This window comes from Cervus canadensis, chromosome 6 (assembly GCF_019320065.1).
Source record: "Cervus canadensis isolate Bull #8, Minnesota chromosome 6, ASM1932006v1, whole genome shotgun sequence".
Classification (NCBI taxonomy): Eukaryota; Metazoa; Chordata; class Mammalia; order Artiodactyla; family Cervidae; genus Cervus; species Cervus canadensis.
Window position 1 is genome coordinate 83,310,977 of NC_057391.1, and position 27,670 is coordinate 83,338,646.

General features: G+C 40.0%; 2 protein-coding genes across 2 annotated transcripts in view; one reads left to right on the forward strand and one right to left on the reverse strand.

Moving 5' to 3' along the window:
- SPTLC2 (serine palmitoyltransferase long chain base subunit 2) overlaps positions 1-27,670 on the reverse strand; it is a 96,518-nt gene that overhangs the window by 20,620 nt on the left and 48,228 nt on the right. Inside the window, exon 9 of the mRNA XM_043472656.1 lies at positions 26,045-26,171. Within this exon, the coding sequence (XP_043328591.1) occupies positions 26,045-26,171 (127 nt within the window). The remainder of the gene's footprint in view (positions 1-26,044; positions 26,172-27,670) is intronic.
- On the forward strand, positions 9,273-9,482 carry LOC122443912 (small ubiquitin-related modifier 1-like). Its single transcript, XM_043472657.1, has one exon. The coding sequence runs from the start codon at positions 9,273-9,275 to the stop codon at positions 9,480-9,482; it is 210 nt and encodes a 69-aa protein (XP_043328592.1).

Here is a 27,670-nt window from a genome sequence, read left to right on the forward strand (position 1 = left end):
CCACAGAGTCAACCAACTAGGGACCAGGTAGTACTGTAGTATTTATTATTGAAAAATATCCACATATAAGTGGATCCAGGCAGTTCATATCTGCACTGCACACAGGTCAACTGTATTTATAGTTCATACACAACAAAATAGGCCCATAGATGTTAAACTATTTTCTGCAAGCCCTTTCATACAGTAGGAGGAAGATCAAGGTTTTCTGATGCCAGTTCAGTGCTTCTGCTTTCACACCACAGTCAGAAATTATGTCTGTTTCAAACTCTAAAGTGTTTATCCCCTCACTGGGTAACAATATCTGTATTTTGGGCTTCCCCGGTGGCTCAGCAGTAAGCAATCTCCCTGCGATGCAGGAGCTGCGGGTTTGATCCCTTGGTCAGGAAGATCCCCTGGAGGAGGGCTTGGCAACCCACTCCAGTATTCTTGCCGGAAGAATCCCGAGGACAGAGCAGGCTGGCAGGCTACAGCCCACAGGGCTGCAAAGAGTCAGACACGACTGAAGCGACTGAGCGCGCATGCACACGCGCATCCGTACCTTACTTTTAAATGGCACTTACTAGCAAATGAATGGGACGGGGATGAACGGGTGAGGGAGCCTAAGAAGACACCGGGCAAGGATGAGACAAGCAGAGAGTAGTTCTTCCAATAAGCTCATATGCAACAGCAAACTGCAATCATCAGTGGTGAGCAGAGAAAAAAGACTGAGGGGAAGAATCAAGACCAGTGCTGGAGAAAGAAGTGAACTAAACTAGAAATGGCGGTCATAGAGAAACCCAGAAATTAAGTGGTCTGTTTATCCAACAAAAACTACTAGGCTGAACCAAGAAGATGCCACTATTTGACTATTTTTGACCTTAAAAAGGCAATTTCTTCTGAGTCAACCTAATAATTTCAAAGATAAGAATAGGAAAAGCAGCCAAGTTACTTACAAATCAGTAAACCTTTGCAGTTAAACATATTAGGAAAGTGGTTATCTCTTATGAGGTGATACTGAATTTTAAAGACAACACAGCTATCCATTTTGAATTAAGCATCATATAAAATATCAGTTAATATTCATACAAGAAGCAGTTGTTTAAGTTCAACCTCCAAGCTCACTTCTAAGGAGTTTTCTCACTGCAAAGCTATAGCAAGCATAGAGTCAAATGTGAATTTAAAAACAAAAAAGGTGAGCATTGTTAAAAAAAAAAATACTCTTAAAAGGTCTTGATCTTTGCCTCAAAGAGAACACAGATGGTAATATAAGAAATCAGTACTCTTCTCTATTTTTCAAACATAAATCTTTACTTTAGGTTGACAAAAAGCAAAAAGGCAGTTTAGAGAGAACCCATCTTCTGATTCTCTTGAGCTTTACAGATGAACCTTATTGTGTTGGCTGTCCTTTTGGGCAATTTGTTAGAATGAAGCCATTTTTAGGATCTTTTCAGTAAACATCTACAGCTTGGCATGAAAGAGAGAGAGAATAAATATGTATGTGTAGTTAATATTGCAGAAAATGTAGTAGATAATTGGTCATTTTTTACTCCTCAATTTCTCATAATACATTTTATGCTAAGGAGCGAAGTAAAATGAATATGATAGATCAGTGGGTTGTGACGGCATCATTAGATTTAATTCTTTAAAGGAAACTGAAAGCCTAAAAAGGGAGGAAGATGGACTAGAAGGAGCATCACAACTATCTATGTATTGACAACCACTGTACATTGATAACCTTAAGTCACTTTTACAAAACCGAGTCAGATTTAGAGTTACATTATTAACTATTGCTAAACAGATTTTGCAGTTGTACAACTGCATTCCAGACACCCCTTCCAGACAGTTTATCAATCAGAACAGTGTTCTATGCAGCTACAAATTTTCTGAAGTCTGAGGACTGGTTAAAAAGCAAACAAACAAAAACAAACAAAAAAAGATAACCTCAATGTACAAAGTAAGGAATTCAAAAGGGAGCAGACATTTTGTCTTCAATGGCCATTAGTGCTAACTACTCAGAACTTAGGCTTCAAAAAATATAGCAAGTATCTAAAACCTCTTTACAAGGCTTCCTGGTAGCTCAGATAGAAAAGAACCTGCCTGCAATGAGGGAGACCCAGGTTTGATCTCTGGAAGATCCTATAGAACAGGGAATGGCTACCCATTCCAGTATTCCTGCCTGGAGAAATCCCATGGACAGAGGAGCCTAGCAGGCTACATACAGTCCATGGGGTCTCAAAGAGTTGGACACCACTGAGCGACGAACACTTCACACCTGCTTACACAGCAATACAACTTTCAACTTAGCTGATGAACTTTTTAATATAACTTATAATCAACCAAAGGCGTTTGAGTCTGCAACTTCAAATATAACATTTTCAGTATTAATTGAAATCTTCCAAAATTAAGGACATCAACGAGTGATGTTCAGAGTTGATCCCCTAAGTCACATTATACCCCATTACACAGCTCCTAATCTTCTTAGATTTCCAGGTTATGCTGACATAATCTACCTTCCTGGGAAAAATGAAAGTACTGCTCTTCCTTAGGTGCATACTTTCCAATTAATTATAATGGGCTGGAAGAATTTGAAATTGAAGAACTTCTTCCCCCTTCCCCACTTCTTCTTAAAGGTCATAATGTCAAAGCAGATGAGGGTTTTCCCAGTTTAGGGTCCCTCAAACAGAACATATAGACCCAAGAATGGTTTCAGTTAGTTTTCAGCATTAGGAGTTATGGGACATAAGTCAGGATAAAATATGAAAAAATATTACCTATCGCCTTCTAATCTATACTACCAAAACATTACATTATGGGTATCTCACATAATATCTCTTTAATATTTTTTGTCTAGAATTGAACTTTACTATCTTTCAGTTTACCATCTGTCCAAAGTCTTACTTTTGCTATTTGGAAGGTTACTTTTTAAGATATTTTACTTTGGTTGGACTATGTAATCCAGAGTGAAAAGGAACATGTTTCACTCCTGCGGTTTTTCTCTTGAAAACCATTTTCTTTAAAATAAAAAAAAATAGGATAAACTCAGTCATCCTGAGTGTTTACTCTGCCTATGTTAAACACGTGTCTTCACTGATATCTAAAACTGGAGTTTATATCTTATAGACTTTTTAAACAAGTCTTTACAATATCAGGTAACTCAAATCACATGCAGACTTTGTTTTCAAAGGTTATTTCCAAATCTTGGAAGCTTCTAGTACTAACTCCCTTTAAAGGAAAGAAACTGCATAACAGAGCAAGCACAGTGCCAGGCTGAATAAATGCTTCCTCCATTTCCCTTTGCCAGTTAAGTAATTTCTAATTAAGGAAAAATTATATTTAGCTTTAGTTATTGTATGTCTAAATATTACAAAGTCAACTACTAACCAGTCTTACTTCCTGACAAGATACTACTTCATAGTCTTCCATAAGTGAATGGATGAACATATTGATTTGTCTTGATTTAAATAAACTTGGGGGCTTTCCTGGTACTTCAGTGGTAAAGAGTCTGCCTGTCAATCCAAGAGATATGGGTTCGATCCCTGGTCCAGTAAGATCCCACGTGCTGTGGAGCAACCAAGCTGGTGAGCCCCAACTACTGAACCTACGATCCAGAGCGTGGAAACTGCAACTGTTGAAGCCCACATGCTCCAGAGCCTGTGCTCTGCAACGAGAAGCCACTGTAATGAGAAGCCCGCACACTGCAACTAGAGAGTAGCCCCTGCTCGTTACAACTAGAGGAAAGTCCACACAGCAACAAAGACCCAGCACAGCCGTAAATGTGTGTGCTCCGTCCTCAGTCACGTCCGACTCTCTGCGACCCCACGGACTCCTCTGTCTGTGGGAATCTCCGGGCAATACTGGAGTGGGTTGCCATGTCCTCCTCCAGGGAATCTTTCCAACCCAGGAAGCGAACCCAGGTCTCCTACATTGAAGGCAGATTCTTTACCATCTGAGCCACAAGGGAAGCCCTACAGCCATAAATAAATAAAATATGAAAAAAAAATCAACCTAGCACTCTCTCTCACTAGTGGTGCAATATCTAAATCCAATATTAGGACAACAGCTCCATCTCCCTCTCAGCTGAAAGTACTCTGGGGTTATGTGAAGAAGAAGTTAGGTGTGTGGTAACTATTGCAGTTACATTAATGACAAGAACTGTAAATAGCTGGCTTGGCAGAAAAATCTCAGATGCAATCACAATGATACTTTCAAAAGAAACAAAGTAAGCTCAGGCCAAGAAAATGAATTCAAATTCCTTTTATGCTCAACACTTAAACCACAGCATCTTTTATACACCACATCAATAACTTCTGAGAGAAAAAAGGTTTTCTCACCTCTTCCTTTTAGAAACAACTTTAAAAATTATTTTGCAGCTGCAAAAACTAAAGTAACATCCAGAGAGGTTACGTAAATCAAGTGGAAGAACAGGATCTGAACTGATTCTTCTGGTTCCAGACTGTATTTTTAACCACTGATCTACTCTAGTTTCTCTATTAATAGGACCGACTGAAAGGAAATATTAGGAACAAAACAGCTAGGAATAAACCTACCAAAGGAGGCAGAAGACCTGTACTCCAAGATGCTGATGAAAGAAATCGATGACAGATGGAAAGATACACCATGTTCTTGGATTGGAAAAATCAATATTGTCAAAATGACTATACTATGTAGGAAGTCTACAGAGTCAACCTATCAAACTACCAATACCAGATGCAATCTGGTATTGGGCATTTTTTGCAGATATAGAACAAAAAATATTAAAATTTGTATAGAGACATAAAAGACCCCTGAACAGCTAAAGCAATCCTGAAAAAGAAAAATGGACCTGGAGTCAGGATCCTCGACTTCAAACTATACTATAAAGCTGCAGTAATCAAAACAGGATGGTGCTGGCAGAAAGACAAACATCGATCAACGGAACAGGATGGAAAGACCAGAAACAGAGCCACACACCTACGGCCAACTGATCTGTGAAAAGGAGGCAAGACTATAGAACGGAGAAAAGACAATTTGTTCAATAAGCGGTGCTGGGAAAACTGAACAGCTACATGTAAAAGCAATAAGAACATTTTCTAACACTATACACAAAAGTAAACTCAAAATGGGTTAAAGATCTAAATGTAAGCCTGGATACTATAAAACTCTTAGAGGAAAAACAGAAACAGAACACTCTGACATAAATCACAGCAGCATCTTTTGGGATCCATCTCCTAGAGAAATGAAAATAAAAACAAAAAGAAACAAATGAGACCTAATTAAACTTAAAAGTTTGTATACTTAAAACACTATGTACAACTAAATAAATCACTTTGCTGTATACTTGAAACTAACACAATATTGTAAATCAACTATACTCCAAGATAAAATTTTTTTTTTTAATTTCAAAGAAATATGAGGTAACAGGAATGTAAAAGGAAAACAGAGTAACCATGTTTAATTACAAGTTACTGCTGGTCCCTGCCCACCCACCCCCTGGAGACTCACCTGCCTCCTAGCAGTCTGTCACTACACTGCCCCCGACACCCCAGCCCAGGGGGCCCACACCATGTCAGGCTGGTTGTCTGGCTCTGCTCCCAGGAAAAGACATGGTGCCCAGAGACTTCCACTCATCCTGCATTCTTTCCAATTTCCACTGTAAGATTTCTGTCATCCATCACCTTCCAAAGGGGGGCATCATGCAAAATTTTGGTCAACTATTGCCAGTGTTTCTCAAAAAGACTGCTATTAGTGTTTGGGGCATGACAATTCTTGGTTGTTAAGGCTGTCCAGTGCCTTGCAGAACATTCAGAACCACTGGCCTCTTGGCAATAAATGCCAATAGCACCTCTCCATAGGCCAGTCTATGATAATCAAAAATGCCCCTCAGTTCAGTTCAGTTGCTCAGTTGTGTCCGACTCTTTGCGACCTCATGGACTACAGCACGCCAGGCAGCCCTGACCATCACCAACTCCCAGAGTTTACTCAAACTCATGTCCATCCAATCATTTCATCCTCTGTCGTCCCCTTCTCCTCTCGCCCTCAATCATTCCCAGCATCAGGGTCTTTTCTAGTGAGTCAGTTCTTTGCATCAGGTGGCCAAAGTATTGGAGTTTCAGCTTCAACATTAGTCCTTCCGATGAACATTCAAGACTGATTTCCTTGAGGATGGACTTCCTTATGTGTTGCTATTCATAAGCACCATCTGCATCCTAGCAGAACTCATCTGATTTTTGTTCTTGTCAAAATTATGGAGTAAATTCTAATAACCTTAGAATGAAACTGTCCACCCAAACTGCTAAAAAGGCAATCAATACCCTCATTTTCTTCCCTCCCTTAAATGACTCTTTCTGTTCACTGATTTTTAGGTGGTCAAACTAGTCAAACTCTTCTAATCTTTTGGTGCTATGTATATGCTTTGCTAAAAATAACACTAATAAAATTATTATCTGTATATGTGTATGCTGCTGCTGCTGCTAAGTTGCTTCAGTCGTGGCCGACTCTGTGCGACACCAGAGATGGCAGCCCACCAGGCTCCCCCGTCCCTGGGATTCTCCAGACAAGAACAATGAGTGGGTTGCCATGTCCTTCTCCAAAGCATGAAAGTGAAAAGTGAAAGTGAAGTCACTCAGTCGTGTCTGACTCTTAGCAACCCCGTGGACTGCAGCCTACCAGGCTCCTCTGTCCATGGGATTTTCCAGGCAAGAGTACTGGGGTGGGTTGCCATTGCCTTCTCCAGTATATGTGTATACTATTTGTATATATGTACATATGTGGTGTTAAGTTGCTCAGTCGTGTCCGACTCTTTTGACCTCAAGGACTGTAGCCTGCCAGGCTCCTCTGTCCATGGGATTTCCCAGCAAGAATACTGGACTGGGTTGCCATTTCCTCCTCCAGGGGATCTTCCCGACCCAGAACCTGGGACTCCCGTACTGTAGGCAGACTCTTTACCATCTGAGCCACCAGGGAAGCGTTATATGTATATATATGTCCATGTAAAAGAATGTAGACTATATGCCAAATAATTGACACTGGTTATTCCTGTTTACTTTATGTGATATATGTTTGAGTTTTTGAAAATAAGCAGGTATTGCTTCTATAAACAAAATAAGAATGAATGAATAGGAGTATACATTTAAATGTAGTATTAAAGGGATTTCCCTGGCAGTCCAGTGGTTAGGACTCAGCATTTTCACTGCTGTGGGCCTGGATTCAACCCGTTGTTGGGGATTAATAAGATCCTGTAAGCCATGCAATGCAGCCAAAAAAAAAAGGTAGTATTAAAAATTCCACATTTGGGATCCTTAACAGACTGACCCCCAAATTCCATATACTTATGCAGCAAGAGGACTCAAACAAAATACATAAAAAAGAATTTCAAAATCAGAACTTAAACCAGAACATGAAAACACATCTTATTTGTACAAATAAATAAACTCCACATCCAGAGTTTTCCTTGTTAGTCTCCTACTTTCATTAATTAGAATCATATAACAAAGTTCCCAAATCAGTTTGTTCTTGGCTGTTACTGATGATCTACTTTCTAGCAAATTGACAAGGATGTAAACATCATGCGTGGGACCCACTAAAAATCAATTAATGAGCAGAACCTAAAATACAAAGGTAACTGAATTTAATGTTGTAAAACTGTCAACATTCCAAGGAAATCAGAGTTTAGAATCCAAAGTTGGGTCTTCACTGCCAAGCCCAATATGGAGGGGGGGAAAAGCTGACAAGCTTAGACAAGAGTTTATTCACTTATTTACTTCTACTGAAGCTGAGAAACATTAAAGGCAAATTTTAGTATTCAGGAGAAGGGGAGGGGAATGGTGGGAGGGAGAAAAAAATTTTTTAGTATTCGAAAGAGTGGACTAATTAACTGAGAATACTGTGCTGGCTAATTTTATGTGTCACTCTGACTGGGCTCCATGGGCCTCAGATGTTTAATCAAACGTTATTCTGTTTGTGTCTGTGAGGGTGTTTTGAATGAGAGTAACATTTAAGTTGGCTGACTACCCTGTGTGTGGGGGCCACAATCAATCAGCTAAAAGCCTAAATAGGACAAAATAAGACCTGCCAGGCAGCCTGCCTGCTAAGGTGGGACATTATTATTTTTCCTGTCTTCATACTTGAACTGAAGCACCAGGGCTTGCCGGATCTTGAGACTGACGGCATTTGGCCTAAATCACCTGGGTCTCCAGCTTGCCTGCTGTAGAACTGGAGTCTTTCAGCCCCTGTAACTATGTGAACCAATTCTTTCCCTTTCCGTTCCTCTTTCCCTCTACCCTCCCTATAAAAATACTGCACAGGAACAGTTCAGCAGATGTTTTATGGCATGGATGTCTTAGAAAGCTTGGAATCTCTCCAAGAGACAACAATCTATTCATTTGACCAAGTTATTCCAGGTGCTGTGGGACTTAGAAGATACTTAATAGAATATTTTCTTGAGTAATGGCCATACGTTTACTTAGAAGTTAAAAATAAATTCTAACTGCTGTTAGAGCCACTTATCTTCTATTTTCTTTTCTACTACGCTCCACTTATGGCTGCAATCCCCAGTTCTACCATTTGAAGTATAAGCATAGAACTGGAAAGAATACTAACCCATATAATTACTGTACTTCACTTAAAAGGTTTTTGTTGTAAAGAAGAGATAAGAACCACGTCCCACATCAAATACTAAATTGACCAAGCGCTTCTTTTACCCTTTGTGTGTGTGTGTGTGCGTATACACACGTGCTCAATCATGTCCAACTCTTTGCAACCCCATGGACTGTAAGCCCGCCAGGCGCCTCTGTCCATGGGATTTCCCAGGCAAGAATACTGGAGTGGGTTTCCATTTCCTCCTCCATGGGATCTTTGCAACCCAGTGATTGAACCCGAGTCTCTTGTGTCTCCTGCATTGGCAGGAGGATTCTTTAGCACTTTTATCCTTTATCAATTGCAAAAACAAATAGCTCTCTAGGTCTCTGGGAATAGAGCACCTGTCACTGAAGAGGTGTGGCTCAGACAAAAACTGAATGGTAGACATTACTCAAAATTATATATAGCAGCAAATTATTTTAGAATAAAAAAATCTTGTCATCATGCTCTCTATTTATCACTACAAGAGAAGGGCTTGCTAAATAATTAAAAACTGAACAAGCAGGAGGTGTAGTGAAGTCTCTTCAGTTCTGGTGCTGTGCTGTGAGGTACAGACATGAATTTGTAAACCCCAAAGTGAAGTTCTGCCTACCCAAGGCCGCCGCTGTATGGAGTCTCCTGGGGAAGCCACTGTCACCAGGTCTGACCAGAAGGTAAAACCTTCAACTGAGGATTTCATGGGTAAGAAGGAAGGAGACTATTTTAAACTCAAGGTCACTGTACAGGAGAGCAGTGAGATTCACTTCCAAGTGAAAATGACGACATATTTCAAGAAACTCAAAGAATCACACTGTCAAAAACAGGGAGCTCCCATGAATTCATCCAGATTTCTCTTTGAAGGTCAGGAAATTGCTGATAATCACACTCCACAAGAACTGGGAATGTAGGAAGATGTGATTAAAGTTTGTCAGGGACAAAGAGGGTCAGTCAACAGTTTAGACTCTTGTTTTTTTTTCTTTTCCTTAATCCTTAAAAAAACTTATAAAAAAAAAAAACTCTTTTGTAATGTGGTGTTCAAAACAGAATTGAAAACTGGCACCCCATCTCTTTAAAAAACCTTGTAATTTGGATTCTTCTGCCCATGATTCACTATCGTCTGTTTTCATTGTGCTGAATTCTGGTGACCCAACCTCAGCCCTCGTTATATCACTCTCTGTGTTTTAAAAATAACATGGGTGCACAAAGAGGCCACCTCTTCCAGGACTGTGTATTTGCAGGCTTGTGATAAATAAGATCCATTAATGCGAGTGTTTCTAATGACTTTCTAGTTCTTAGGCATATGATCACTTCACTCCTGGACAAGGATTTTCAGTGGGAGATGGATGTTTTTCAGAGAACTGAACTATGAAATATGACCTTTCCTTAGCTTGAAGCTAATTTTAAAATCTGAGGGTCAGGACCAAAAGAAGAGCAGTATCAGGTTGGAGTCATGGTGACAGAGATGGTGAGAACAATAACTAATTCCAAAGATGGCTTCACTGAAGAGAAAGTGTTTTAAGATGAAAGAAAAACCTTGTTAGAAGATCCCAGAAAAGTTCTAATAATCATTAGCAGTTAAAGTTATTCATGTAGATGTGATTACAACAGAACACTGCTCTTTTTGCTACTTTTTGGCCTGGGATAGTGGTTTTAAATGGACACTGTCTGTATCAGCTTCATTAAAATAAACAAAATATTTGCTTAAAAAAAAAACTTGAATAAGTAAAGGTAAAAAATGGGGGAGGAACCTTTTCTACAAGTTGTAGCAAATATTTTGTACTTGTTAAAGTTTTGATAATTTTTGCTTAATCTATGAATTTTATAAATCCATAGATACTTAAGTTGATTTTCATGTCAACAGAAATATATTGATAATCATCAAGGTTAAACCATGGAGAAACTTCTATTTTATGATAACATATATATTACATATATATAATATATATATTCATATTTAGATGATACCATAGTATGTGAATTGGGCAGAATAGGGATTCATTCTTAACCAGGTCATCAAGCTTTCTTTGTTGAATAAGCAGTCTCTTCTTGACTCAACTTTCTTAATCACTAATGATCATTCTCTTTGATCAGCTCTAAAGTGGGTGGGGGCAGAGAGGCAGCAGATAACATTTTTCAACTCTCATCACAGCACTTTCTAGATCAATAAATGATATACTTGTCACAAGTATCCAGACAAGATGCCTTGTGAAAAGTGGAATCTCATGTCCTCCTGGAAAAGAGAGCAAGAGGGACAAAAGAATGTCAGCAAACACAGCAAGTCAACTGACCTTTAAGGTCATCAGTTATTTAACTTCTACATGAACACCTGCAGAGATGCAGGTGAAAAATTAGCATCACTGTATCTAAAAATATCTTAAAATACCAAAAGGGAATAGAGAAGGCAGTAGTGGTGAAAGAGAAATAGCATAGGACCTAAAGAAAAACATCAATGAAGCTGTTTCTAAAACCACACTATGCTGGAACTTGAATTAATCTGTTCATGTTTTTCACATGATCTGAGAGAAAAAAGGATGAAATATACTATTTAAAAATGTTACCTAAAACAAAAGTAAAAGAAATATTAGCCAAAAGGCAGGACAGACTGATTTTAATAACACTTAAGCCCCAGTTAAAGGGCACTAGGAAATCTTTCCATTGGGCTGTTAAGAGACCAAGGGAATAGAAAAATAAATATAGTGAACAGTCTTGTAAAATGGATATTTATAAGGGACTTTCAGGAAGCAAGAATTCAGTAACTCTGGAACACTGAAGCAAAATGAGTTTTCCAGGCTCTAGACACAGCCCCTGTTTTGCTAGATTGTCGACAAATATCTGAGTGCTCAGCCTGGGCGACTGTCAAATTAATGAATGTCAAAGCAGACGGCTTGCCTCTCCCTAGCCTAGGGACGCTGTTCTAAAGCAGGCCTTCAGCTCTTCCCCTCCCTACAAGAGTGCATGTGTATGTGTGAGTGCGCTCAGTCGTGTCCAATTCTTTGCGACCACATGCATCTAAATATCTGAATAGTGTTAACGACACTATTTCTATTTCTTTTCTCGGCAACTAGAGGAGCTCTGTGAACACCAAGCACCGTAGGTAAATTCCTTTCACGAGCGTGGTTTACCACCCTCTCCCTAGCAGCAGCTTAATCCTTTAATCAATCACTGTCAATGCCCAAAACTAGGATTTCCTGAGGACGGCCGCAGGAACAAGGACTGCCGCAGGGCTGCTGTGCGACAGGCAGCGGGGCCAAGGCCTGAAGTCCTTGATTCACTACAATCAAGAATTTAAAAGAATGGTTACTAACGCGAAGCCAGAGACAGGAGGCCCTAAACAAAAGGAGGAAAGGAGGCCAAGTGCCTCAGAAATGAAGGAAAATTAAGGAGTTTTAAAGGGTGCCAGCCCATAACTAGGACAGAAAGGCTTAATTTGTCCAGACTGTCCTACTGTCCTCCTTTGGTACTGGAATGTATCATTCATGGCTACTTTTAGACAGAAACGAAGTGACGAGGAAACACGACTACTGTGGTCAAGCACTCATGGGCAGGTGAAGGGGGTCAGCAAATAAAGCGAGGCCTGGAATTAAACTAGAGTTTCAGAGGCATCTGCAAGTATGCAACATTTAGAAAAAAACGAGTATACAGTGGGCAAGGCTTTTGTAGGTTAGGTACAAAAGAATTTGAGATTCTGAATTAATAGGCTATAAAAATATAAGTAGCATTAAAACAAGAGAATTCCAACCAGCCTGTAGAGGCCTGATCACAGGCCCCTGATCCCTTTGTTGTCTCTTTTCTCTCCCCTAACTGGTTCTAATTTCACCTTTACTGCTGATTCATTCAGCAAGGACCATCAGCTCTTTGGAAGGATGCATCAATGCATTCAGTTCCAAACACAGTGAAGACAGACAATTTAGCATCAACACCAAACTCCTGTTCCACACGCCAATATTTCTCTTATTTTTCTTTTTAAAGAAACAGATCAAATATCTTGTCCTCTAATTTCCTTTCCTTTCTCCAATTACCACCAATCAGAATAGTTGCTTTTGGTTTTCACTGATGTAAACAAGCTCAAGAAAAAAGAAAGAAAAAGACAACTTTCAAATCTCTTAAAAGTTAGTTTGCATTATTAACTTAGGTTTTCTTTAAAATGCATCGTCTAGGGCCTTGTCCACCAAGACTCATGGTCTGATGGAGTGGACTCGAATCCTTGTTTTTTTCCGGGGTCTCTCATTGTTTTAATTAATTAATTAATTTTTTGGTTGTGCTGGGTCTTCGTTTCTGCATGGGCTTTTCTCTAGTTGCAGTGACTGAGGGCTTCTCATTGCTGTGGCTTTTCTTGTTGCAGAACAAGGGCCCTAGACACTCGGTTTTCAGTAGTTGCGGCTCGCAGGCTCTAGAACAAGAGCTCAGTAGCTGTGGTGCACAGGCTTAGCTGCTCTGCGGCGTATGGTATCTTCCCAGACCAGAGTCCAGACCGGTGTCCCCTACGTTGGCAGGCGGACTTTTATCCACTGTACCACCAGGGATGTCCTTGAATCCTCATTTTTAACAAACTCTACAGCAGTGGTGCCACACATTAGAATCCTTTGGGATGTTTTTAAATAAAAACTTATAAGAGCCTCACCCCGAGATATTCACTAGGTCTGCAAAGGGGCCGTGGTAATTAGGTATTAGGCATTGTTACTAATTACTATTACTGTGTGTGAACAAGGTTAGAAACCACCACACTAAAAGTGACTTTGATGCACGTGGTCCATGGACACAGTCTGAAACAGGGGCTGAAAAGAATACACCTTAATGAGGTCCTTCTGAAACTCATTCCACTGTCAAAGTAGATGGTAGGCAGCTACAAGTATTTAGATCATTTATTTTTTCCTACACCACAGGTGACAATTAAAAAAAAAAAAAATCAATTCCTCTTCAAAAAGATCTCCAATCTTAAGGAAAGCCCTAAGGAGAATATCTTGGTTCTTAAATGAGACGAGTCCATCTGTCTTGTCACTTATTTATACATAGTAAGTATTCCCATGGCAATAAACTATAATAAAGTTGATGAAAATCTAGGATAAAGTCTCCTGGACAAAGCCCTTAAAAACAATTCTGGGGGTGGGGTGGGGGGAGCAATTCCAACCGTATTAAGGTTGAGAAAGTTATTCTTCTTCAACAAAGAGAACAGAGACTAGGCTATAAAGTTGCCAAATCATAAGTGATGAGAAGAAATGGTCATTCATCTCAGCTAAACAGTAACTGATCAAATCATGGAAAAATCTTTTAAATCAATTTTATTATGAAATGAAACTGAAGTAGTCCATCTACTTCAATCTTAATAATGATATGACTCACAGTACTTTAATTAAGTTTAATTCCCAGGCTTCCCTGGTGTCTCAGAGGTAAAGAATCTGCCTGCCAATGCAGAGGACATGGGTTCGAGCCCCGATCCAGGAAGATCCCACAGGCCAAGGAGCAATTGCCCGTGCGCCACAACAACGGAGCCTGGGAACCACAACTGCTGACCGTCTCGCCCTAGAGCCCAAGCTCCACAACTAGAGAAGCCTCTGCAAGAAGCAGCCCATGCACCTCAAAGAAGAGTCACCCCTGTTCACTGCAACTAGATAAAGCCCATGCAGCAATGAAGATCCAGCGTGGCCAAAAAGAAAAAACAAATCAATAAATAAAATTATTAAAAAAAAATGCTAGTTCCCTTATATCATCTTACCACATCTCCTCCAAAACAGTTCAAGGCTCTTTTCCTGTCCAAGGGGAACATCTTCAAACTCCTTATTTATGCTGTGCGTTAATAACAATATTCTACTAAATGAACAAGTCTACATTTGTTCAGAGATTAGCTTCCAGCCTGTTGCTGCCTGTGGACATCTTAATAGTCAGCTTCAAACAAACTCTGAAACAAGGAGAGACCACTCGTGTGGCAAGAAATGTTTTATTAGTCCTTGGATTTGGAAAAAAGAAATGGGAGTGGAAGAAGAAATAGACAAACCATGCTACAGAGCTCCTGAGAATTCAGGATAGATTTCTGAAGCAAAGAGGGAGGTTAAAGGGGTTACTGATCCATGGGGAGGAAAGAGGTAGTAGGCTTTCATTTGTAGCGGTGATTATAACTAAACTTAGTATTTTTTCTTTTTTAATTTGCAGACCAGAAAAAAGAAAATTAAAAATAGGTTATAAAATAGTAGTCTATTTTAATAAGATGTTAAATATCACTAAAGGAACTTCAGAAGTAGAAGTGGATAGAGTTCAGGAAAGCCACATTCTACTCAGATATTGAGAATACCTGTCGTATGTGTGAGCTCAAATTTCTCCACCTATAAAGTGGTTATGCTGCTTGCTAATTTCAGAAGGCTTAAGCTATGGGATAAAAATGGCTTTTTGCAAGATAACAGCCTACTTTACAGAAGGAAAGTTTTTCTTTGATTGTTGGTTATTTTTCTAAAGTAATATATTCCATAGGAAAAATCCACAGAGATAGATTAGTAAGAAATATAAAATCAGTAAGATCTTAATTTGCTTTGAATAGTTAGCTGGATTTAAGGAAGTTTATGGGTTTTCTTTGGTGGGGTGGTGAAGGGGGAGAAGGAAGGAGGAAAACGAAGAAAGGGGGAAGTTGAACCAAGAGGAATTTATTTGTGGCTCTGAAACCAGTCCTTCTCAGAATCCTACCCCTACCACTAGACTATGAGTATTTTTTTTTTTTTTTGACTATGAGTATTTTTAAAGGCGAGGATCATGTATTGTTCACTCTGTACCCCTCAACAGCACAGCCATCACAGGGTAGAGAGTAAATGCCTGAGAAACGTTTGATAAATGAAGAATTAAATATTTCTTAACATTGTTCTAGGCACTAGTTACAAGTAAAGGGATCTAATCTAACTCTCAGTGTTAGATATACTGCTAAACTGTACTGTGGCTAAGAACAAAACTGGGTTCACTAGAAAACTTGACTTTTACTTAGATGAATCTAATAGTAAAATAAACAAATTACATAAAAGCAGATATGTAATAATAAAGAAAAAAAGTGGAACTCAAGCACTCCTAGCCTCAGAAAGCTTAGGAATCAGAAAGAAAGGACCCAGGCTCAACCAAAGGAGAAGCCTGCCTGCCAAACATAACCAGTGGGTGTCGGAAGTTTTCTTTATGACCACTCCCTCCCCCTCAAGGACTGCTTTCTTTAATAGTCCTGCTCCCTCAGTGTGGGGGCCCCTGGAAGGCTTTTTTAAAAAACCTTTCTCAGTTCTAAATTAGCTTTGGACAGTTCCTGGGACTCTCATTCCTATAATAGATTTGTTAATAAGACCCTGATGCTGGGAAGGATTGGAGGCAGGAGGAGAAAGGGATGACAGAGGATGAGATGGCTGGATGGCGTCACCGACTCGATGGACATGGGTTCGGGTAGACTCCGGGAGTTGGTGATGGACAGGGAGGCCTGGCGTGCTGCAATTCATGGGGTTGCAAAGAGTTGGACACGACTGAGTGACTGAACTGAACTGAACTGGGATTCTCAAGGTGATTGTTTAACACCTCATTAACAAGTCTATTATAGGACTTAATCCAAATGAGCCAAACCAAATTTTAATTAAACTTCAATCTGCCCAAGGGGCTCTCAGTTCCCCTCAGTACCAAGAAGTACAAAAAATACAGTTTCTATAAAGAAAGTTATTTCTGTCATATTACAGTCTATCAGTAAGACGCACCTAACTAGGTTATTCCATAATTTTGCCATTCTGGCTTTAAAATTCAGCTATCCCTTGTAGTTCAGCTGGTAAAGAATCCGCCTGCAATGTGGGAGACCTGGATTCAACCCCTGAGTTGGGAAGATCCTCTGGAGAGGGAAAGGCTACCCACTCAAGTATTCTGGCCTGGAGAATTCCAGGGACTGTATAGTCCATGGAGTAGCAAAGAGTTGGACATGACTGAGTGACTTCACTGTCACACACTGTACTTTAAGAACCTACCCATCCATTTTCGAATACTTCTGGATCATGTGTGTATTCATTTGTTCAGCAAGTTTATCAACAGGCTACTAGATTTCAGACACTAAGCTAGGTGCGACGCTTGTTATGGACTATGTCTCTGGACATCAAAACACATGAAAGCACAGCTCTGGAAAATGGAAAAGCACAAATCTAGTTGCTTCGGCCAGACATTTTGCCTTGATTCATGAATAGATCTTACAGCTAAATTTCCATTACTGGATGTGGATTAGTGATGTGTGAAGTAAAATCTAGAATTTCAAATGTCTTGTGTAAGTTGTCAGAATTTCCTAGCTCTCATTTCTTTCCTACTCACCAGCCTGTTCTAACTTCACGTGTCCACTCAGAGTACATGCACAATTCCCAGCCACTGTTACCTTACTGTGGTTCCTAGGGAACACGGCTCTCAGGATTGACTCATCATTCTGGTCATACGGCCCTCTCTTCAAGAAAAGGACAGGGACTGGAGAGGAAATGAGGAAAAAACTGGGAGAAAGAAGAAAGGCATGCTCCCAATGTAGGGGAGGGAAAGGATCTCAACTTGCCCTGCGTGCTGCAGCTCTTCTGAAGGCTCGGCGCTCCTGTCACCGAAGAATAACACATCGTTCCACAACAAAGATGAAAACATTTATCAATAATCAATCACAGACTACTCGTGTGCACGGTTAAGCCTTACTTTCAACTTTAAGCAGGATTTATTTCCATGGAAGTTATTAATGTACTCTGGAATCTAAAACAAAAAAGTTTTAATCATAAAAGTAACATATTCAATCTGGTAAAATAAAATTCACTCCTCCACCCAGCCACCTCACTCCCACTCCCAAGCGAGAGGCTCCAGGTTCTGTTCCTGGCTTTCCTCGTGGCTAGTACAGAAATGCCGAACAGTGTTCTTACCCCTCTGCCGCTTTTTCTGTCAATCTTGGATCTAGGTAAGGCATCTATCTGGACTCCTCCTTTCCATGTTTTGTCCACTAATCACCACTACTTTTTTGTAATATTACTAATTTAAAAATTCTCGTAATGGCTAGTTATCTTCATAAATTTAAAGACTATCTTCTTGGGGAGGGCAGGCTACACAGCTTGTGAGTTCGTTCCCCCCCCCCCCAGGGATGGGACCAGGTCACAGGAGTGAAAGCACCAAGTCCCAAGTACTGAACCACCAGGGAATGCCCTGAAGACGATTTCTTAATTTCAAAATGCGTTGTTTGTAAATTTAAGGCAGTATCTACTGGTTTCACTAAGTACGGTAAAAAGAAACCGATACACTCGTATGCCCTGACCTTCTTTACCCTCTTTCTGTGTCTCCTGCCTTCTGTCAGCTACGTTCATATTGTCAAGGTTCTTGGTGCTTCTGATTTATAACCATAGCTAAACTTTCCATGCTCTACCTATAACTGAACCCCAAGATGAGACACTAATTAAAAGCACTAATACTTCACTACACTTGGTTAAACAAAAGAAAGTTTTCCAAGTGTCAAGGCTAAGTGTTTTCTCTTTTTTGACCCCCAACAACTCAACAATTTATTTTAGTTTTGATTTTAAGTTGAGAGAGTAGTTAAACATTTCACAGCTCACAGTATTATCATTATGAAACAATTATTTCAGATCCACTAATTCTGGTTTGGAGGGGAAAAAAAGAGAAAAATCATATTAACCCAATACACAGTCAAAGAAGGAACAGAAACACTGTGTGGACATACAGGGCCATAAATCCTACCATCTGACACAGGTCATATCTTCGCTTGGAATAAAATAGATGCTAAAGGAAAACTGAAGTGTTTAATGGCAAGCAAGTATGTACATTTTGTCTAATTTGCTTTAGAGTCCCCCATCTATAAGTCCTGTTTATAAGATACTTCTCTGTCCTAATTGATTCTTAATGTTCTTCCAATGATTACTAGTCTCCCTACCTCTATCATTAATGAGCTACAACACCAGTCAGTTATCATAGGACAAATGTTTCCTCCTCTGGCTCTGAAAACTAGCTTACAAATGGCTGCTTCTTGCTCAAGCTAACTGTATCATAAAAGCATGACAATTGATCCCACTAAGAGAAAAGCAGTGACAGCATCGCATCAAAGATTATATTCATATTAAAATATTAATTTCCCTAAGTCCTATAATTCTAAGAACAGTGGTCAGTATACATGAAGTTTCAAGAATAATCGTGTTTGAGTGAATGATCTATCTTATCCTCTATTTGGGTGTCTAGATTTCATAAGTTCTCAGAGTTTGAGAATACAAATAATGGGTGAAATCATAAGTCATTAGGTCTTATGTTGCCTATCTTCAAGGCACCAAAGTATTAATCATTTAATCATTCACCAAGTGTGTACTGCATGCCTACTATGTGCAAAAGGAGAAGGGGGCAGCAGAGGATGAGAAGGTTAGATAGCATCACTGACTCAATGGACCTGAATCTGAGCAAACTCCTGGAGACAGTGAAGGACAGGGGACCCTGGCACACTGCAGTCCAGGGTTTGCAAAGAGCTGGACACGACTTAGCAACTAAACAACAACTGTGTGCCAAATATGGTTCTAAACAGAAGGAATAAAGCAAACAAGACGGCCCCAAATGCCCTATTTTCATGGAATTTATATTCTACTTGGGGAAGACAGACAACAATTTTGAGAAAAATCAAGTCAAACAATTATCTACTCTAAGGTCTTGAAGTAGGCAGTATTTAAGCTGCAAAGGAGGTACAAGACATACGTTCCTGACCTTAAAGAACTAATAATCTAAAGAGGAAGATGACATATGCATAGAAAAACTACAGTAAAGGGTTAGTCAAATTTCATATCTATAGCTTTGGAATAACTCATATTTTCACACATCATACTATGAAATACTAAGCTATCAATCTATCTGCATGAACTGACCAACAAGCCTTCAGAGTTACTGCCCAATAATATTGCTTATTAACTAAAAGTTCATTTTTGGTAAAGTCTCCATCTTTCTACAACAGCATTATTCTAATACCTTACTAAATTTCATCCTTGTATTACCAAAAATGTTTGCTGAAGAGAAAAAGTCGTGTGAATACTATTAAGATACAGAGGACTCAAAAACGTCACTCAAGACAAAACCAAAAATTATTAGACATGCTGAATGTGGCAATAATAAACTTCATATAGTCATTGGAATTATGCTATTATAAGCATAATTAGCTGTGTGTTAAAGAGAAAAAAAATTGGGTAACATAAGATACTTAAGATATACAGTCAAAATTATAATGGAAGAGGGTGCAATACAGGGGTAGGGAGTGGGAGGCACACACTGTTGAGTAAGGTAGGCTCAGAAAGTGTTGCACAACACGGGCAATAGAGCCAATATTTAGTAATGACCATAAACGGAAAGTAACTTAAAAATTGTACAAAAAATCAAAAAAATCTTAAAAACATTTGCCTTTAAAAATTGCAATGAAAAACCTCAGAGATTTCACTATATGTTTAGTATTTTAGGACTGGGACACCAACAATAACATCTAGCAAGTAAGTCTATTGATTTATACACTTTGAAGAAAACACTGTGTTCGAACATTAATCATGAGTTCATTGAGACAATAAATATGTGAAACTATAAACTTGTGAAACACGGCTTTTGGGAGAAAAACATGTATCAGCACAGAGGCATCATAAAAGACAGCATTTCAGTTTGTTGTGAAAATGAATAGCATTTGGGTGACAGGAGGATCAGCATTGTCACAGGCACCAAACTGGTTTAAATAAGACTACAGACAGAAAAAGATAAGCTTAAAAATCAAACTACAGAGGATCTCAAACATCCTACAAAGAATTTGGCTTTATTCTATGAGCATCTAGGAGTTACTGAGCACCTAGGAGTTACTGAACGCCGTTATCCTCTGCTTCGGCATCTTCAGGCAGACGACGACAGAGCTGTGTGTCAGGAAGATTAACAGGTGGTACAGGAGAGACTGGAGAGAAGAAGGCAGTTACGGGCGGCGCAACTGCTTAGGGAACAGGGAGTCAGGGCCTGAAAACAGTCATGTGGCAGAGGGAACAAGCAGAAGTGACAGACAGAAGCCACAGACTCTGACTCAGATATGGGGAAAGGCAGCTATGATTTCAGGCCTACAGAACTTGAAGACAGCTCTATACTATATTTAGTTGAGAAGAGGAAGAGGGGATACAATGAGAAAAAGCAGCATACTTCTGCCTTTTTCCTGTTAAAAGGCAGGCAGGCTGAATCTTAATCACAAGGAAACACCAGATGAACCTGAATTGAGGGATATTCTGTGTAATAACTGGCCTGTAATTGTTAAAAGTGTCAACCTCATGGAAGTCAAAGAAAGACTGAGCAACTGTGGCTGAAGAAGACTAGAGAGACAAGACAACTCAGTGCAACAGGTGACCCTGAGCCACATCCCACGTCCTCGGGATGCCGGCCTGAGGAACAGACAGTAACAGCGTACCACTATTACTCACTGACATTCAGTGACAGCAAGTTCATATTAGTGAATTAAATAATATTCATGTATTAGTGCAAACTTCTTGCTTTGATTGGCTGTATTATGGTCATGGAGGAAAACACCTTTGTAGGAAGTACACACTAAAGCACTTGGGATAATGGAGCATAAGATCAGCAATGATTCAGGAGAAAAAAGTATTTCTGTGGGCTGTACTTCCAACTTTTATGTAAGTCTGTGACTGTTCTACAGATAAAAAAAGATTTCAAAACATTATGATGACAGACATTAACTCTGCCATGCGACTATAGGTCTACATCCTGAAATTTAGGGACAAACATTTTAAACTATTGTGACTTTTTTTTCATAATTTTTAGTTCTCTTCCCCTGCTCCCGATTTCTTAATACCAATTGGAAAAAGCAGGAACACCAAGGAAGATAAGATGCTCCTATTTTCTCCTACAATTTCCATTTTTTCCCCAGAAGTTGTAGGAAGTTTCAAAAAACAAAACAATATATACATTTAAAAATGAAAGACATAACCAAAGATGATCTTTGTATGGAAACAAGAGACCTGCAAATGAACAAGGGTCCATACTGGGCCAAGAAAGAAAATAAATACTTTAGTAGAGATAATGTATGCACCCCTTAAGTTGCTAAATCAGAGTCAAAAATGAAATTCTGCCACAAATTTATGATCACATATATAATGCTAACAATTCCAATAAGAGAGTAGCTTATGGAAGAGATAACAAATTCATGATCTTAAAACACACACACACATCTTTTGAACAAAATGTTTTCAAAAAAGTGAATCTGGGTCTCAAAGCAAGGGTGTGGCAAAGAAATTAGAACACACAGGTGGTGGTACAAGTGGCCCAGGGTAAAAACAAACAAAAAAATGCTGTGCTAACTGCAGCTTGCTTAAAGCCTCTAGTCCTACAAGTCTCTGAATTATTTGAAACTGAAACAGGAGGAAAAAATAAATAAAAAAGGAAATCAAGTTGCTGGTGACTCTTCTGTCTTCAGTCCTGTCTACAATGGAATTCTGTTAGTTTAGCATCCTCTTTGTTGAGGAAAAACTTCTAGAGTGGCCCCACAAGAAGGACTGTTCACAGTGAAATAAGTTTACACAACAGAGAAATGAAAGGTGCACAAGTATATAAAACTATTACATCTTACAAAATGGAGAAAATATTATGTCAAAAATGAGCTATTTAAAATAATGCTTAATATCTGTATGTCTGAAAACAAAGTCAGAAAATTACATTAAGGACACAAAAAGAAAGCCAGTTTCTTATTTCTAATACTCCCTTAAACCAACATTAAATACAGGACTAAGCACCGACATTACATTCTCTTTGCTCCTCTTATTCTGAAACAGAAATCGTATGTGAAGTATTTGAGCTTCCCTGGCGGCTCAGCTGGTAAAGAATCTACCTGCAACATGGGAGACCTGGGTTCGATCCCTGGGTTGGAAAGATCCCCTGGAGAAGCAAAAGGCTACCCACTGCAGTATTCTGGCCTGGAGAATTCCAGGGACTGTACAGTCCATGGGGTCACAAAGAGTTGGACAGGACTAAGTGACTTTCACATTCACATGTGAGGTATTTACCATTAAGTGAAGAAAGAGTTGTTTTATTTGCAACATCAATATTATGTAACAGTCTCTTCTGTTCATATATGGGTCACGCTTTGCTTCCCCCATTTCCAGTTCACTGCACTACTGAAATTCACTCAAAGAAAAATATCAGTATAGCTCTTAAGCAACTCTGATCTCCAGACAAATTCCTTCAAAAGACAAGCATGGATATATTATATTCTGCACTTTTCATGAAATCTGAAGGGGCTATAAAATTCCTAACCTCTGGGAAACAGGCCACAAGTTTGTTCGTATTAAGCAGCCCATAGAAACTGTCCAAGAATTCGAGTTTGGTACTACACAAGGCAAGAGAACCAGTATACCTGTGTTTTCATATCAACCTAACACTCCTGTAGGGCAAGACTCTACCTGTGAGCCACCTTGCTCACCCACCCTCACACACTCCACCTACACTACAATGCTTCTGCCACAGTGGCCTCCACGCTACTGCTGAACACAGTCATCTGTATCTCAGGACTTTCTCACCCTGGATTTTCAGGGCTAAAGTTCCACCTCCTGCAAGGGCTCGATAAAATCTTACCTTCTCAATGACCACCCTATTTAAAACTGCAGATTGCGTCTCCAGAACCCAACACATACTTTCCTGTTTCTTTCCAGAGCACTTACCACTTTTTGGCAACTGTGTAATTTATTTCCCTTATTAGAACCCCACAAGGCAGGAATCAAGGGGTATTTTATTCTTTGACGAATCAGGAGTGCCTAGAAACAGCACCTACCACACACTGTGGGCACGCAAGTATTTGGTGAATGATTAATAAAACTTCCATTTTTCTATGACATGGTAATCTCTGGGATTAACACAACAGCCCGCTATCCTCTACATCCCCAGTGACCCCCAAGTACACAGCTCATTCAAGCGATCTGCTTGGATGTCCACTATCTACGGATTCTGAATTACAGTCTAATATTAATACGTAGTGAGATACTCAATGTTTGCCGAGTTAATGGGATTCAGTGTTCTGAACATATGAGATTAAGTTTCTCTCAAGGCAGGTGATTTCTATTATAAAATCATATCAGGTAATTAATTGCAGATACCTCTTTCTTAAAGGTCACCTTAAAGCACAGTGAAAAGGCTACTGCCAGATTCCACCTTTTCTTCTTCAAGGACAATGAAAAGATGCGTTCAATAATGTCATAAAAGTAAGTATTTCCCCAACCGACTCAAATCTTAAAAAAAAAATCAGGCCAAACTTAAATAGGATGAGATAGCAGGCTTTATAAGAAATAGTATTTTTTACTGGGGCTTCCCTGGTGGCCCAGACGGTAAGAATCTGCCTATGATGCAGAAGATCTGGGTTCAATCCCTGGGTCGGGAAGATCCCCTGGAGAAGGGAATGGCTATTCACTACAGTATTCTTGCATGGAGAATTCCACGGACAGAGGAACCTGGAGAGCTATAGTCCATGGAGTGGCCAAAAAAAAAAAAAAATCTAACTACCTTTGGTTAGATTTTTATTATCCTATATTTTGAGAGAAACAATGTAGCCAACAGAAGTCTGTCATACTAATTAGAAGTTTTAGGGACTAATTTTAAAATATACTATCTAAAAGCTGGTGGTGGCAAGTTTTAAAAATGGCCACAAATTCTTCAACCTGGTGGAGTCTGGTCCCCCATGCCCTGCAATCTGGACTGGCCTTGGTGACATGCTCTTAACAGCAGATCAGAGAACGTCATGGGGTTTCGGCACATCCTTTAGGAATGCATGCTCTCTGCAGCATCCTATCTGGTCACCAGGCCATAAGGACTGACACCACGTGGAGAGGACAGCTCAACTGAGTCCAACCTTCAAGTCATGCCAGCCCAGGTGATGTGTGAGGGAAGAAGTCTCCAGGTGTTCCCAGCCCCCAATCATCAGTCTTCCAAGCTCAAGCCCCAGACACTGTGGAGCAAAGACAAGCCGTCCCTGACCGAACTCCGGACCCGCAGAATCTGTGAGAATAGTTAAGACAGCTGCTGTGTTATACCACTAAGCTTAGAGGGTGGTTACAGAGGCAACAGATAAACTGGAAAACAAGTGCTAACCCAAAGCCTATATCTAATTATCATAATTCATCTTCTCTCTACCAGTAGAGCCTAGATTTCGTCATTTAGCACAGATGAGTCATTTATACAGAGGTCACACATCACTCAGATCCATGCTCTAGGATCGGGCAAAGACATTATCCAAGGTAACTTTGGTAACTGTTAACATTCGTTTTTCAGTCACCTAAACCTATGTCAAATAACTAGATAAACAATAGCTATGTATATATATGTGTGCGTCTTAGCATAGATACACATACAGTTACATATAAAAGCATATATGTATACTCAGGTCAAAGCACACTATTTCCAGCAATACCTTATAAGAAAGAAAGAAGATAACGTTGTAGTTCTATTAACAGGGAGCTTTTCACAAAGCTACATGCAGTGTTCACAACATTACTGAATTACTTTCTTCCCCAAGGAATCGGTTTATGAAGCTGAAAATGATCAACACTTTCAAGAGCTAACAACAATGTATGTACCACAGATCAGAAAAAATATTAAGGTGAAATTCTGATTTAAGAAAACAGGCTCAAATCAATGAAAATGAGATGCACTGCTTTCTTCCTGTTTCTCAATGAAAGTGAGATCAATCGTACCACAAAATATTACATAGCTGAAGAGTGGAGATTATCAAGGCTGATAATGTTTTACAAGAGTAAAACTGATTTTAGAAGCATTAAAAAAGCAACAAGCAAATCTATGTCTCATACTCACAATGGAGATTCTTTTCAAAGTGAAAAAACAAAAAACCCAAATGCTCCCCTTTTATTATAATGTTTCTATAGTCAACGCTGCCCTCTAGTGATATAAAATAAAAGTCAAGTGTCACTCTATTGTTCACTTGAGGATGTTTTAAAGTCAGGGCATCTAGTTTGGACTACAAATCCTACCAAAGACAGAACAAACAGATTCAGGATGACCTTTATTAATTATTGTATGTTAAAGTAAAAATCTTTTAAAAGGCATTAAATAAAGGACACTAATTCATGGAAACAGCAGCTTTTACATACTTTGGAAATGAAACATCACTACCCAGTGAATTAATTTACATCTTCACGCGAAATTATCCAATTCAAGACCCTGAAGACTCATCACCTCAGACTCACCGAGAACACGTAAGACAGTGAGGTTAAAGCCTCACCATTGGAGAGAAGACAACGCAGCAGGAAGTAAGCCAGGCTAGCTGTCACGGCATGTGTAAACACACAGAAAAGCGGCCACAGAAACCCAGACCTCACACGCCCGTCAGCTCCGCCCAGAAGTATGCCCGACTTCTCATTTAGGAAAAAACTCAAGAAAAAAGAGCACGTCTGGCCGCTGAGTACTGACTGGGTCCAGGAAACTTTCCAGGAAAAGGAGGCCTTACCGAGGGTGGTGCCATCCTGCCCCATGATGCACTTCATAGAAGTGACGATCTGCTCCACCACAGGCGGGGACAGCGACGTGGCGTACACCGCGCTGTGGGAATGTGTCCGCAGGTAGTCGATCAGCGCCTGGGGAGGGCACAGAGGCAAGTCATTAGAGGCCGTTGGTGGGAGCACTGGCAACCTCTCTGCCTTCCGCCTGGGTGAAAGACGCCTCCTCCCTTCCACAGCACTGACTGGGGACGTCAGTCTGAGACACTAGGCCCACCAACACGGGCAGAGCGCACTGTCAGCAACAGCTGGGTTAGAAGAAAAAGCAAGGGCGCTCCAGGAGAACACCTACCCCTGCTTCACTGACTGCACGAAAGCGTCTGACTGTGTGGACCACAACAAAAGGATCCACATTTGTTGGGATGTGGAAAATTCTTAAAGAGGTGGGACTACCACCTGACCTGCCTCCTGAGAAACCTGTGTGCAGGTCAAGAAGTCACAGCGAGAACTGGACATGTAACAATGGACTGGTTCTAAATTGGGAAAGGAGTACGTCAAGGCTGTATGTTGTCACCCTGCTTATTTAACTTATACGCAGAGTCCATCATGAGAAACGGTGGGCTGGATGAAGCACAAGCTGGAATCAAGATTCCTGGGAGAAATATTAACAAACTCAGATATGGAGATGATACCATCCTAACAGCAGGAAGCAAAGAGGAACTAAAGAGCCTCTTGATGAAAGTGGAAGAGTAGAGTGAAAAAGCTGGCTTAAAATTCAACATTCAAAAAATTAACGTGATGGCATCCGGTCCCATCATTTCATGGCAAATAGACGGGGAAAAAAAGGAAACAGTGGCAGATTTTATTTTCCTGGGCTCCAAAATCACTGTGGACAGTGACTGCAGTCATGAAATTAACAGGTGCTTGCTCCTTGGAAGAAAAGCTACGATAAACATAGTGTATTAAAGAGCAGAGACATCACTTTTCCAACAAAGGTTAAGCTATGGTTTTTCCAATAGTCATGTATGGATGTGAGAGTTATATCACAAAGAAGGCTGACTGCCAAAGAATTGATGCTTTCAGACTGTAGTGCTGGAGGAGATTCTTTTTTTTTTTTTGGAGGAGACTCTTGAGAGTCCCTTGGATACCGAGGAGATCGAACGAGTCAATCCTAAAGGAAATCAGTCCTGAATATTCATTGGAAGGACTGATGCTGAAGTTGAAGCTTCAATATTTTGGCCACCTGATCTGCAGAGCCAACTCACTGGAAGAGACCCTGATGCTGGGAAAGACTGAGGGCAGGAATAGAAGGGGGCAACAGAGGATGAGATGGTTGGATGTTATCACTGATGCAATGAACATGAAATGAGGATAAATTCTGGAAGACAGGGAAGGACAGGGAGGCCTGGCGTGCTGCAGACCATGGGGTGCAGAGCTGGACATGACCAAGCGACTGAACAACAACAGGCCACGTCCTTAGGCTTTGTTATTTTGGCCATGCTGCACAGCTTGTGGGACCTCAGTTCCCCAACCAGGGACTGAACCCACACCCCCAGCAGTGAAAGCGTGGAGTCCTAACCACTGAACCACTAGGGAATTTCTTGTTTTGTTTTTTAAACATGCCACAACATGGAAGG